The following is a 14,849-nucleotide window of genomic DNA, read 5'->3' as shown; positions in this document are numbered from 1 at the left end:
ATAAAAAACAAAGACTATTAGTGCTATATATTGATAGATTTAATTAGTTACAACTCATGATCGATGGATCGAAGTTGAAGGTAGGTCTCAAATTAATTAGGCTGAAGATGATCGATGAGGTAGGTAGCTAGGGTGTATACAATCATGATCGAAGTAACGCATATATGAGTACTTTGGCTTGGTGTGTGTTAATACACGTCAATATGACAGAGAAATAAGAATATACGTAACAATTAGCTAGACAGCCAAATAATCAGAACTCAGAACAGCATCTATATAGTAGAAAGAGAAAAGAATATATAAAAGCATATTAAATTCTTATATATAGGTTATTTATGCAGTGAATATTTAAATGAAAAGTTGCAAGTAGTTGATAACAACTTATCGTGATCATATATATATATGATCGATGATGATGTACTGCACAACAAAAATTCCTCCTCCGAAACAGATGAGCTAGATAAAATTCTCACACGTACGACGTATCTATTCTGCATTCTCTAGAATATTAATATATAAAATTTAATATCTTGGCCCTTGGGAGACAGAAATTGGTCAATTCCTGAGCATCATGTGCATGCAACAGCATATGGAATAATTGGTATTTATCTCGATCGGTCGTACTATTCTTATTTATCATTTTGGCTGAAGAAAGAACATATATATATATATAGGCACTAATTAATTTGCTTGTTGCAACATATTATATTATATGGTTGTGAATTGGACACATATATACCTAATTAACTAATTACATTCGATATATATATATATATATATATATATATATGTGGATGGTAATTAAACTTAACTACGTATGCGTTTGTGTGTACCCAAAAGCTGTGTGTGTGGCTAAATCCAATCAAGGACGGATTTGGCAGGAGATGCATACAGTACAGTTTCCTTAATTTCCAAGTAAAATAATAGATAAAAGAATACTACTACTTTTCTGGAATTTCTTAATATATCGATTAATTGACTCGTGTTGGCCGGCAATAATATTTGTGAGTGAGAAGTCATGATATTGGACTTTTGGAATTTTGCCTACCAAAATGCCATATTCCAATTATATATCATCATGTTCTGGATATATACATGATACCCAACATGATGACTCCTCTTTTCTTGGGTATCAAGATGCATATATAAATATATAATATATTCATGATGAATCATGATCACCTTTTAGTACTTTACATGAGATCGATCGAGAGGTAGCGCGTTCGTTCGTGGGTATATAAATTATTATATAATATATAGATGATCTTCGCATACGAAAAGATATGCATATATGCATCTTGATAGGCTTGCTATATATTAGTGCTTATCGCATACAAAAAGATAAAGAGAACAACGTCAATTAGTATACGTACGTACTGATCAACCTAGCATCATCATGAATACTTCTTTGTAAAATAATATTCTTTCCTTTTGATTCAAAATGGTAGATTCTTAAGCTAGCATGAATTAATACTATTCCATTTGCTTTTAATTATAAAGCTAGCTAGCTAGGATTTTATAATATTATTTGATTCTCTAATATATACTACTACGTACGTACTAGTACTACTACTTGGTGGAGAGAGATATATATATATATAAATTAATTATAAAATGCATGCTGTACGCACGTACATAGGGTACGTAGGTTTTATCAGGAAAATGTAATTAATTAAGCTCAATCGTCATGATGATCATGATCATCCTTTGATCGATCAGAAGATCCAACTTAAAAATGCATGCACACCAACCAATTAATGGGTCGCCAAAGATTAGGTATTTAATTAGGTGGCTTAATTTGGTGAGACCTAATTTTATCATGTCATGTGAGTGTGTGTGTGCGTACGTGTTTAAAATCACTAAATTAAGGAGGCCAGTTGTAATCTTAATTAACTAGTAAGATTGCCTGATCTGCATGCAATTGATGATCATTAATTTGTCTATTTTAGTTGCATTTGCTTAAGTTTATTAAATAATTATCTATACGTACGTACCTCCTGTCTCGAATTAAGGAGAATCATGGGGATCTATATATTTATATAGTTGATCCATGCTAGTTAATTAATTGGTATAGACACTTATTATAATATAATATATATATATATATATATTTATATATATATATATATATCAATTAATCATAACATCAACTTTTCAGAAAAGATCTACATAAAAATATACTATTATTCAACAACTCATTTCACAATCCATCAATATGCATGATAGTTTTATTTCATAAAAAGTTATTAAGTTTTTTAATTTAATTTTGATTTTTTTATTTAGTTAAAATTTTGAATTTTACTGTATCTTTTAACATATACTAAATTGTAAAATAGTTGTAGAAAATATTGTGTATGTATTATTAATTTTTTTTCCTTTCAGGTCGAATACATTGAGTATGATCTAATCATTGTTGTATAATAAAATAAATAGAAATGATATTTGCAGTATTCAATTGTGTAAATTTTGCATATTTTTTTTAAATATTTAAAACCCACGTACAAAAATATTATTGTAAAAGAAATAATCAAGTTTTGAGAAATATTTTTAAAGTTAAAAAAAATGTAGGAATTTTGACACTCAATCTACCTATTTTTGTACTTTTTTTTTGTGAAGTTTAATATTGAGAGTTGGAAATGGTGGGGTGAAAGAATGAGTAATGCAATCAAACGATTCAAACTACCAAATTTCAAAGTAATTGGGTCGGATAAAATCAGTGTCGCTTAGACCCCCCACCTAACTATTACGAGATATTTCTCATCTCTAAACTTTGGGATATTGTTAAATTAATCTCAAGCTAAGAAATATTAAAAATAATTATAATAATTATTTAATTAAGATTAAAAAAAAAGAATTCTATGTATTAGAAGATCAAGGGGTAAGAACTTTTAGTTAGTAATTAATACTTGTTGTATTAGAAGATCACTTGTTGTATTAGAAAATCAATGAGTAAAAATGTAAAAGTAAAAACAGAATTTTTTATTGGTTTAAAAGTAAAAGCAACTCATGAGTAAAAATGTAACTACACAATAAAAGTAAGAAAATTACTGTTCATTACTATTCGTATAGGATAAATACTTATTATAATAAATAGATATATTTTTAGAAATTATTTGTATAAGTTTCAAATATATAAGTCTTATACAAGCTTTTGTAAAAAATATACCACATCTAAAAAAGTGTAAAAAAAAATATTTTTTTTATTAATAAAACCTTTTTTTTTAACCAATGGATTGTATGTAAACAACTTTACTCGTTAAAAACAAAAACAAAACAACTTTACTCGTTAAATAATAATAATAATTGCTGAAGGTGACTTGGAATAGTGGGAAAGGACAGTGACTCTTCAAGATGCTTCGAGTCTCAATCAATTTTGCTTGAACGCGTACACACGGAATTGCGAAGTCAAAGCATCTGATCATTGGCCCATCATATATGCCAAGTATATAATATGCGATGGAACATTAATCTCCCTTTCATAAAGGGTATAATATTTAATATTCTATATATATATATATAAGATGAACCAATATTGATTATAAATTATGATTTGTTATAACACATGCAATATTTAGATATATAGATCGACTAGTTGATCTTGATCAGAATGTAGCATAAATATAACAATTAAGCATCTCGAATATTGGATATATATATATATATATATATATATATATATATATATGTTTGGTACTGAGTTTGATTAATTATATATAAAATGCAAGCTAGCTAAAACAATTTAATTAAGGTTTTAAGCCTATTTATTTTATTTATTCGACTGTGATACTAGTAATTAAGCTTGCATGGGAAAGTCCTCGCTAAGTATTACATATATTTACATACATCTAATTATATATGCAGAGGGTAGGTTTTTGTATTATGTCAAAGCTAGCTAAGCGAATTTTATATTATATCATATATATATATATATATATATATTATGCCATACCTATACATGATATATACATATAATATAGTTGACTTGACATGCATGCAGCAAGCACTATTAATATAATAATATCATGTATGAAACTTATCTATTAATTGAGATTTGTACAAATCAATTTTTTTTTTTAATTAATAAGCATGGATGGGTCACGAGAAAAGCGTGTCATATGTTAAATCTACGTTTCTAGGCTAGCTAGCTAGTTGTTCATCATTAATTCTCAAGTCAACCATGCATCTATTTTATTATATTATCATAAGAACCATCATGTGTACGTAAATGAGAGTAATTTGAGGATAAATTAATTTTAGAGACAAGTTAGCGGTCAACGTTTTGATTAATTGGGTGGTTATGAAGAGTTAACATCTCTCTCAAAACTAATGTGCAAATATTACTACATGCAGGCCGTATATTATATCATAATTAATTATATAGGTGCTGGACGTTGAAAACTTCCTTGACAATTAATTATTTTGTCTTGCTTTCGGGCTTTCTTTTTCTTCATTATTAATTAAAACATTGATGTAGGTAGTAATAAAAGTCTCAGTTTTTCAAACAGCTAGCCATCTACCTATCTACGGCCTGTTTCTGCATTAATTCCATTGACTTTGAAACAACATCCAATTGATAAGAATCAAATAGTCAAATCGTATATATATACACACTATGTCAGAAAAATTGTAAAGCACGTTTATCTAAGTTAGGATTAAATAAAATTTTTATAAAAATAATATATTTAAAAAAAAAAATTAATTAATGAATAATTTAATACATAAAGATAAAAAAATAACTTTTAACAAATATTTTTAAATAATAATATGTCGATAAGTATAAAAATTACATATTTAAATATATTAGAAAATAAAAATATTAGTTCAAAATTAAAATTAAGATACATTAGAATAATATAGACAAATATTATAAAAGAAAAATGTGTGAAAGAGTGAGTTTGAGGGGTAGGTAAAGAGAGGCAGATATTCAAGAGTACAGAAAGGTTTGAGATGAGAGGAGAGAGAATCGGGAGTAAGAGAGGTTAAAAAAGATAATTGTATTTCTAATATAAAAAAATAACGGACTTAATTACAATACAAATGAATTTAATAGAAAAATAAGAAAAGTTAACAAAAAAATTACTATAACAGTTAAATAATCACTTATTATAATAGAATAGATATATATATACACGTAACGAATACATATATATATATATCTTTTAATCATGATCTAAAAATCTAAGTATATATATAAGGAAGTTATATATCCTCATTTCTCCATGTCTAACACGAAGGGTACTACTGTAGCTCTCATGCACGGCTAGCTGTATTTAAAAAAAATAAAAATACAAAATACAAAAGAAAGAAGAAGACGACAGTTTCCAACTATTACAATTAGAAAAAAAAATCTGATCTCCTTGAAGTATCAAGGCATTACATAAGTACTATTCCGGGTCAACCAATATTTAGATCAAATTAACCCTTGACCAGTAGTCTAAAGTCGCATTAATTAATGAGGTTCCTTAATAGATCTAACCTCAGGCATATATATACAGCTAATTCATGAGAGTATCCAACCAATGCAACGCATATATGCTTTCATTTCAACCAATGTGCATCTACGTTTAACCCCTCACCATATATATATATATATATATATAATATGGTGATCAGCTACGTCAGTTATTAAAGCCAAAATTTCCAAAATTCTTTGAATTTTGATCTTCACAATTATTGACAATAATTGTGAATAATTTCGGACCGGGTTGAGTTCGGGTCAAAACCTGTAACCAAAATTTAAATTAGGATTAGGCTGGATTTTATCTGACTCAGATGAACATCTCTAATTATTACTATACTTTTAGCTCGTTTTATTCAAGTTGTTCGATAGTATAGTAATTGATTTACGTATGCACGAACAAGATACCTAATTAATGAATGGATTACAAACACATTAGTGAAACGAATAAAAAAAAAAAAGAAACGCTAGCCAGCTAAGCTAGCTACAAATCTAAGAGGAACTAATTAGTTAATTAATTAAAGATCAGATCACTAATTATATATATAAAGTAAATAATACCGTAAATTAAAGAAGAAAAAGGGTACTACGTACGTATGTACTGATCATCATCAAACAATGAGTTGTACTTGTTCTTTAAAACTTTAAAACGCCTTAGACTTATCCATTCAACGACTGGTGCCCTTCACGTACGTAAGGGCGCAGAAGAAAAGAAAAACCCCATCATGAAATTTTATATATATATATATATATGCTTACGTTAAATATATATATATATATATAGCCACATGAAAACACACATTATATGTAAACACACATTATATGTATATATAATATATATCATTCCAATATAGCCACATGAAAACACACATTATATTTAAACGCACATTATAATAATGTATATATATCATTCCAATATATGCATTCTTGTATATATATATATATAGTCGCTTCGGCCGCAAGCAAATTAAAGCATCTTATCCCTTGTGATCATAAACACACCGACGCATGCTTTCAAGATAACCTACGTACTTTGCTTAATTTCATAACTTAATTCTATCTACTTATTAATACAACTGCACTGCATACACACCCCCATTTTTTTTAACACACATTTTCATAATTTAATTTGTTTACCAACATCCTCAAAACCCATTCCCCTATTTTTATTAAATTAAATTAAATTAAAGGATTTTAATCCCGGTCAACTCAAACAATGACATGATGTCAAATAAGGACCACATTCTTAATTCATTATGCCCCGGTGCATTCCCGTAATAAAGTCAAAAAACAAAGGGTACATGTAAAGCAATTCTAGTACATATTGTCCTGCCCTGAGAGACAGCATTGTTGGTTTCTGTTGCTTCCTTCTTTCAGAGCAATTCCTCTCTTCTTCCTCTCTCCGACCAATTTGCAAGTGATTCATACACGACTCAGAAATTAAGCTCGATCTACTTGACTTGGCGACATCATCAATTTTGGAGCTCCAATGGCTCTCAACTCTGCGTCAAAATTGGAGTGTTCTAAAACCTGTGTAAATGCAAGCAGGTCTTTATTTGTATCATTTTTGGCGGCTGAATTTAAGGTTTTTATTGATTTTCCCTTCTCTTTTTGGCAGCTTTTGGGTTTGGTTTAGCAACTTTTGAAGTCCAAGCGAGCACAGTTTTTGATTTTGTCAAAGCAATTCAGGTTTATATTTTTATCCTACTTTGAACTTGTCTGTAAGTTAATAAAGCTTACCTTGGAACGTATGGAAATATAATTATTGATTGTCCTCAGGAATCTGCAAGAAAGGCAAGTATGAGTCTTTTGTACAGTCCAACTTTCAAATATTCAGATGGGGAGCTGAGAAGGAACCACCCCATGGACTCGAATATTATTTACCAACAACAACTGCATGAGCAGCAAAATCACCAGCATAATTCTAGCCTAACTCCGAGCGCATTGCTCAACGGCCTTGTTGATGGCAGCAATGGCGGCGATGGTGTTGGATGTGAGAATTGTCGGTATCTTCGACCATCGAGTCCCGAGGTGGAGACCATGTTGGCAAGGTTCATGTCATCGTGCAACGGCTCGGCCGATTCCGCCTCTCAGATGGTTTACCAAGCTGATCAACAAGTTCGAGCTTTTCAAAATCATAATTCAGTGTCTGCGGGGACTAATTATGATGGCTCCTTTACTGGGGCGAACTCTGTTGGATTAGAGAATTTGATGAAATCGAAACTGGGTGCAGGAAATCGATCCCTTCTTGTTAGGCAAAGTAGCCCTCCAGCTGGTCTTTTCTCCGACCTAGCCATAGAAAATGGTATTCATGCTTATTTATTTGCTCTCACTCGAATTTATGCCCTTTCTTTATCTGTTTTATGCTGTCTGTGTTTGTGATGCTGAGAAATAAAGCACGGCGTCTTTTATGAATAAATTCCTTTATTTCCCTTAAATAGTATTCACCATAACTAGGCCGAATAAGCTGATTTAGGCTTGTGAGTAAAATCTTTTCCTACACTTCCTATATGAAATCCTCAGCAACCAAACATATTGGGTTTTCTCTTTCAAATCCTTGGAAAGACTCAAGCAATTGAACTCAGCTAGGAGCAAGAAGGGATCTCTACAACTTTTGAAGGAAAGAGGATTGAGTTTTAGACTTCTCTTTCCTTCCTCTTTCAGTGGGTTCTTGGGTGAACGAATTTCCATGTAATGAATATTAGAAGTGGGGAAATGTTTAGAGGAAGATTGGGAGGACTACTAGCAACTAGCTGTAGCGTCAATTTTATTTAAGAATTATTAATTATGATAAATTAAGTTGCGAAGCTTCAATTTGACGCCAACTTTGTTTCTTTGATTTTCTTTTCTAATCTTCAGAATTTGAGCATTTCTATTTCATACTCTTTAAGATAGAAAGCTGAATATCTTTTAATGCCTAACAGGTTTCGGTGTGATGAGGAATGATCAAATAAGCTTCTCAAACGGGCAATCTTCATGCTCAACACGTTTGCCTCAGGTTGCTGAAATTGGGAATGAAATAATAATGAGTCAAGAGGATCAAACCTTAGCAAATGATAGCAATCAACACTACATTCGCAACTTCACAAACGATACTTGGAATGGATCCACATTCAACAGCCTAAGCAGAGCCAGAGACGATAAGGTTAATGTGTTTCCATCTTCCAATGCATCAGATATTCAGGTAATACTGGCTACTCGATTTAAATTTTTTCCGCTTTCTGTTTGGCAATCCGCACTTTGCTTATCCTATCATGTAATTGATATTTTATTCAACAGAACCCAGGACCCGGAAGCAGAATCCACGGTTTAACTCATCATTTGAGTTTGCCCAAGACTTCCACTGAGATGGCCACTATAGAAAAGTTCTTGCAATTTCAAGGTTCTGTGCCTTGTAAAATTCGAGCCAAAAGAGGCTGCGCCACTCACCCTCGAAGCATTGCAGAGAGGGTAAATCTCGTCTTTTAATTTACTGATGTTGTTCGATATTAGTTTCGGGGTTCAAGTGCATGTCTACCATTTTATTTTAATGAGGATTCGCTTCACTTGATTAGCTTGGATATATATGATATCATGACATTTTGAGATATGTTACATCAGGTGAGAAGAACACGTATTAGTGAAAGGATGAGGAAGCTGCAAGAGCTTTTCCCAAATATGGACAAGGTAGTTTCTACCATGTATGTTTTTACTTATGAATGTCAAATCTGTTTGCTATGAACTCAATTTCTTGTTTTTGTTATTCCATTCGCAGCAAACCAACACAGCAGATATGTTAGAATTGGCAGTGGAGTACATTAAAGACCTACAGAAACAGGTCCAGGTAATGTGAAAGACACCATCCTTACATAAAACCCACATGGATCTTTTGACACAACAACACCTCACATGTATCTTAAAACCAACTTACCAATGTCTTTTGGTTTTTCTGCAGACGCTCATGGATACTAAGGCGAAGTGCATGTGTTCAAGAAAACAGAAGCAGTATTCGAATCATTCTGCCTGATTTGTTTCTGTACAGATAGGTTTAGGAAGATGGCCAAGTAACACAAAACATGTGACAATGACTCTTCTCTATCCCAGTTTATGTATAATAAAATGGCATTAGATTGTTGGGCGTGAAAAATATAATTTGCATTGAAAAATCACGGGAAAAGAAAAGAAAAATCCATTCATTTTCTAGAAGTGAGACGCTCTTGAAGAAGATAGATCAATATTAGGGGTGCTACCCGCACCATACGGTGCGGGGTAGCCTCCCCCCCCCCCCCCCCCCCCCGCCCCGCCCCCCGCCCCCGCATGGGGCGGATGGGAAAAATCCCCTCCGTCCCCAGCCCCCGGTGTGCGGGGGCGGGGTACCCCGTCCCGCATGACGGGGTACAGGGTGGGGGGGCAATCCGTCCGGCCCCCTGTACACGTCTTGTGGGATCTCAAATCTCGGCGGCCCACTCCTCGGAACTTCTTGCAATTCGACGGAGCCACCTTCAGTGGCCTCCGGCTGGTCGGACTCGATGTTGATCTCCTCGACTGCTGCCGCTGCGGCTGTTTCCCTCTGGTTGATGCCCACCGAGAGAGCAATCGGCATACAGAAGACCCACAATAAATAACCCTTTTTTTAGGGTTAAAAATGACAAATTAAAAAGCAAAAATGGTTGGAACTTGGAACGGAACAGAAGCCCAGGAGTTTAAAGTCGGTCTTGGTGGAATCCCAGGTACCGCTTCACACATTGCCGGACTCGATGTTGATCTCCTCGACGTACCGCTTCACACGTTGCCGGCCCAAGAAATCATCGTCCTCATCGCTGGACGCGTCCGTGGCATCAGCGTCAGGGTGAGTCATGGGGATCGGAGTACGAAGCAGAGGGAACTCAGGGAAGGTAGGAGAGAGGGGCGGGGCGGGGGAAAAACGGACCGGGGGGGTCCGTCCCCGTCCCCCACCTCCGCTGGGGAAAAACCATACTGGCCGGGGGGCCCCGCCCCGGCCCTAACGGTGTGGATGCCCCTCCCCGCCCTATGCAGGGGCGGGGCGAACGGCGCGGGGCAGCGGGTAACGGGGCCCCGCTGCCCACCCCTAATCAATATCGAACTACTTAATTATATTGTTATTTGTGATAAAGACTATAAGATTCCCAAAATAGATAGAAAAAAGATAACCATGAAATAAATCAAAATATTAAAGGAAAAGCTACTTACCAGTATAATGTCGACACACGTTGATTTGGTTTATGGAATGAGCTGTGCTACACATAAGTCTACACATCACTTATTTTTTTATTTTTTTAAAAAAATTTAAATTTTTTAGTTTGTTATTCTTAAATTAATTGAATTTTTCTACTCATTATTTATATACCAAATATTTGATAAATAAAAAAAATAAAAAAAAATGTGGTGTGTGATGTGTGAACTTATATTTAAAATTTTTCTTATAAAATTTCAAATATCAAATTAAAACATTTTAAATTTGTCATTCTCAATTAAAGTATTAACGTAATGCATTTAAATTGAATTAATGCTGTGCTGATTAGTTAAATGGAAAGACATTTCCAATTTATTATGACGATGGCATTTGAAAGAGTCATAAGCAAAATCGTTCAGCTGTGGATTGTTGGGACATCAGGCAAATAAATTGATTTTTTTTTTAATTATTTATGATAATACCAATGGCTCGGAAAACCCATCAGGTCCTGGTGCCGACTAAATAGGAATGGAATAGACAGCATCTTTGACCTCTTCCACGCAAGGGAGACGCAGCATATGCAATTTGTCCTCCCCTGTTACCGATCTGGGAATAATCTTCAGCTAGGGTTCTGGATCTGAAACAGGCTCCCAAGACAGATGTTTGTAGCCAACTGTTTGCTTTCACATGCCTTTCTTCCTTTCGTCGTTCCTTCCGCTTCCGTTCCATTTTCTCTCTCTCTAAACTTTCTATGTCTACTGTAAATCTCGGAGTCGTTCGATGCAATCGCTCCCATATCTATGGTTCTTGCGAGCTCCTACTTCAACCTTTTTGACCTTCTGTTAGGCTCATCATCGACGTCTTTCACGTTTTCCCTCTTTGTACTGCTCTCCTCCTGAAAAATCAAAATCCTCCACCGATCGATCGGGAGAGAAGCTCATCGAACACTTATTGGATTCGGTCTTTGAATTATAGAACTGAGACTGAGAGGTGTCGAATATGTTGGGGCAGGGCAATTATAACCAGAAGATCGACTACGTGCTGAAGGTGGTCATGATCGGAGACTCGGCCGTCGGGAAGTCGCAGCTCTTGGCGCGTTTCACCAGGAACGAGTTCAGTCTGGAGTCCAAGGCCACGATTGGGGTCGAGTTCCAGACCAAGACGCTCCTCATCGACCACAAGACCGTCAAGGCTCAGATTTGGGACACTGCTGGTCAGGAAAGGTATTTCCTTTTTCCAGCCGACATTGTGTGATTTAAAATAGTGTAACCGGGTCTAAAGGATTTGGCCGAGTGGTTTATCTTTCGTAATTGCCTCAAAATCGCTGGCTTTGCTTTTAGTCGAGGGTGGTGTTCAGTATGTTATGTCAAAGCCCCGCTGCCTGTTTAAGTGGTTTCTGAAGTACTGGGTAGGCGTAGGTCTGGCTTTAGGAACCGGAAAAAGTGATGCGAGAATGACCTTAATGATATGCTCGAACATGGCGTTTCACTGGTTTGAAATTTGGCTATTTATGATTTCTGGTTTAGGTGAGATGTTGATAGGAACCTAAGGACTATTGGGTTGGGCTAAGTAGTTGGTCTAAAAAGATTATACAAGAGTTGGTGGCAATGTAGTTTCCATGGTCGTTGTAGATCCTCTTGTTCATATTTTACTGGAAAGTTGTCAGGAGGAAAATTAGAGCGATCTGAAAATCGGGTTGCAGGGGATTGGTATGACGCTGTCAGTAAATCAGTGCATTAAAGTTGGCAGGTACAAGTTCTTTTTGGTGGTATTAGAGCTCTGAATGGTGTCAATATGTATATCAGTGAGAGAATATTGTCTGATACTGCTCAATGAGACCATAGAGTCATCAGTTAGAGAAGATCAGCAATGGAACTAGTGATAACTTGTAAGCTAGTGTAGATTGAAGTTGAGATGATAGAAGAAAAAGGGAAGGGAAGAGTGGGGGGATGACTTAACTCTGGTGGAGCACAGATTACTTCAATAAGGTGGAGGCTAAAAATACCCGGCTTAAATTGGAGGCGAGGTTTTTGACAGGTTAAAATAGAAAACAGGGTTTACCTTGTTAATCCAAAATGATTGAACGTGGCACTGTTTCAGTTATAGAGAGAGAGAGAGAGAGAGAGAGAGGGAGAGAGAGAGAGAGAGAGAGGGTTCATATATGACTTATTACTTATATATATATGTCTATTTGGTTTGCATTACAAGATATGTTTGTCATGCTCAGCTCATGTTTATGGTGGTAATAACAGATATAGGGCGGTGACCAGTGCGTACTACAGAGGTGCAGTGGGGGCGATGCTAGTTTATGACATAACCAAGCGTCAATCGTTTGATCACGTTACCAGGTGGTTGGAGGAGTTGCGGGGCCATGCTGACAAAAATATTGTTATCATGCTCATAGGCAATAAGACTGACTTGGGTTCACTTCGAGCTGTACCTACCGAGGATGCCAAAGAGTTTGCCCAAAGGGAGAGCCTCTTCTTCATGGAGACGTCGGCCCTGGAGGCCACCAATGTTGAATCTGCTTTCCTCACTATCCTGACAGAAATTTATCGAATCATCAGCAAGAAGTCCCTTGTTGCTAATGATGAATCAGAATCTGGAGGAGCTTCATCACTTCTCACCGGAACAAAGATTGTTGTACCTGGGCAGGATCCAGAACCTCAACGGAGATTCAACTGTTGCGGTTCTTTATAGGATCATACACCTCCAACATGCCATGTGGCTTAGGTGATGCTCCCCCCAAACTGCTCATACCTTGTTTGTTATAATTTTTACTGTCAGCCAATGTCAAACATGATCACAATCTTCATCTCCCGGGAATGCAGTTGGACACCAACTTCTTTGTATACCAGTTAATGGACATTTCGATCTTGTAAGAAGCCAATAGTGGTTGATTTGCAAATGGATTTGGGATCAGTCCAAACTTGCAACACTTCTATAAATTTTACACGACAGCACTTGTTTGTAGCTAAAATTTCTTACATATTCGCTATGGGGATATCTATAAAATGTGGAAGAAACATTCATGAACAAGGCAACCTGATTGCAAAGCTCTGAATAGTGGTTTCACTGAAAACTAAGAAAACCTAGTCTTTTGATGTGGAAAAAACCATAGTCAGGTCTGCCTTGGCACCATATCAGGTACCTTCTGGAATGAAATTTGATTTTGGTATTGGCTATTTTCATAATTTATTGTGAGTACCCTTTTTTTTTTTCGGACCTCAAGCACCTTTGCTCCATGCTCGGTGTTTCCAGTAGCAGCTTGGGTGTGTTAGGGACATAGGCGATTTAACGAGCATAAACATCGTGAAACACCGAGGTGGAGATTGACGTAGGGTCATATTTGGTGAAAAGGTGTTGCAACGAGTCGGGAAAGAATGGCCCGAAGAGATGGAGGCGAATTTTAAATGGGTCCACCACTGATGGCTGGTTCAGGTCTAGTCGCTTGTTCATGCCTAATTTAATAAGAAACCCCAAAGCTGCTCTTGTTCAAGTTACCCTGATCATCCATAGGGTAGCCTTCGGCAACCAAGGTGACTTATATTCTTAGAGTGCCTCACAAGAAGTACTGGCAATTGTCAACTACCCATGAGTGGTCTAGATATATCTGTCGAGTGAGTCATCCTTGGATGACTCAAGTATTAACAAGAGATACTTGGTGAAACTAATTTACAAATTTATTAAAATTCAAGGATGAAATGTGCGTAAAGTAAAAATAAATAAATAAATAAATTCAGGAAGCTTTTTCCAAAACGATGTAAACCCAAATTAGAGTCATTCAGCAATTCACCTTAAAGGTATCTGCAGCACGGGATTCAAACTTATAGAGGCATAGAATTAATATAGATTACTACTCTTTGGAAACAGTTTATTTTATTTATTATTGTGCAATTGCATGCTTATATATTCGGATTCTAAATTAATATTGTTATGAAATCATTGAAAAGAGAGAGCCATAACGTGTTATAAACCTTTCAAAAGGAGAGAGAAAGAAATAGAACTCAGAGAGGTTATGAAACTTATGAATTTCTTAAAGAATTCAACGATATATATAGACGTACAAAGGGGACTATGCTTGCTCATTATGCTAGCACTATGCTAGCACTATACACTATGCATATGTCGGCCAACTCACTATGCTAGTACTATGCTAGCACTATGCACTATGCACTATGCATATGTCGGCCAACTCATTATGCTGGTACTATGCTA

At 35.3% G+C, this 14,849-nt stretch overlaps 2 protein-coding genes across 4 annotated transcripts; both read left to right on the top strand.

The window, feature by feature from the left end:
- The first annotated feature begins 6,798 nt into the window (after positions 1-6,798).
- On the top strand, positions 6,799-9,584 carry LOC122292076 (transcription factor bHLH130-like). 3 transcript variants are annotated; one of them, XM_043100279.1, is made up of 8 exons: positions 6,799-6,992; positions 7,077-7,147; positions 7,238-7,763; positions 8,383-8,642; positions 8,738-8,908; positions 9,059-9,124; positions 9,213-9,281; positions 9,393-9,584. In XM_043100279.1, the coding sequence occupies exons 3-8, from the start codon at positions 7,259-7,261 to the stop codon at positions 9,462-9,464; spliced, it is 1,143 nt and encodes a 380-aa protein (XP_042956213.1). In that variant the 5' UTR covers positions 6,799-6,992; positions 7,077-7,147; positions 7,238-7,258; the 3' UTR covers positions 9,465-9,584. The 3 variants fall into 3 exon arrangements, with proteins under 3 accessions (XP_042956213.1, XP_042956214.1, XP_042956212.1); XM_043100280.1 differs by having other exon boundaries at positions 6,799-6,998; XM_043100278.1 differs by having other exon boundaries at positions 6,799-7,006.
- Positions 9,585-11,122: 1,538 nt separating this feature from the next.
- LOC122292078 (ras-related protein RABA4c) lies at positions 11,123-13,604 on the top strand. The gene is made up of 2 exons (XM_043100281.1): positions 11,123-11,854; positions 12,884-13,604. Exons 1-2 carry the CDS (start codon positions 11,631-11,633, stop codon positions 13,329-13,331), a joined length of 672 nt encoding a protein of 223 aa, XP_042956215.1. The 5' UTR covers positions 11,123-11,630; the 3' UTR covers positions 13,332-13,604.
- Positions 13,605-14,849: the final 1,245 nt, after the last annotated feature.

Source organism: Carya illinoinensis, chromosome 13, assembly GCF_018687715.1.
Source record: "Carya illinoinensis cultivar Pawnee chromosome 13, C.illinoinensisPawnee_v1, whole genome shotgun sequence".
In the NCBI taxonomy this organism is placed as follows: domain Eukaryota; kingdom Viridiplantae; phylum Streptophyta; class Magnoliopsida; order Fagales; family Juglandaceae; genus Carya; species Carya illinoinensis.
The sequence above is the reverse complement of the archived record's forward strand: the minus strand, read 5'-3'. Positions and strand labels throughout refer to the sequence as shown.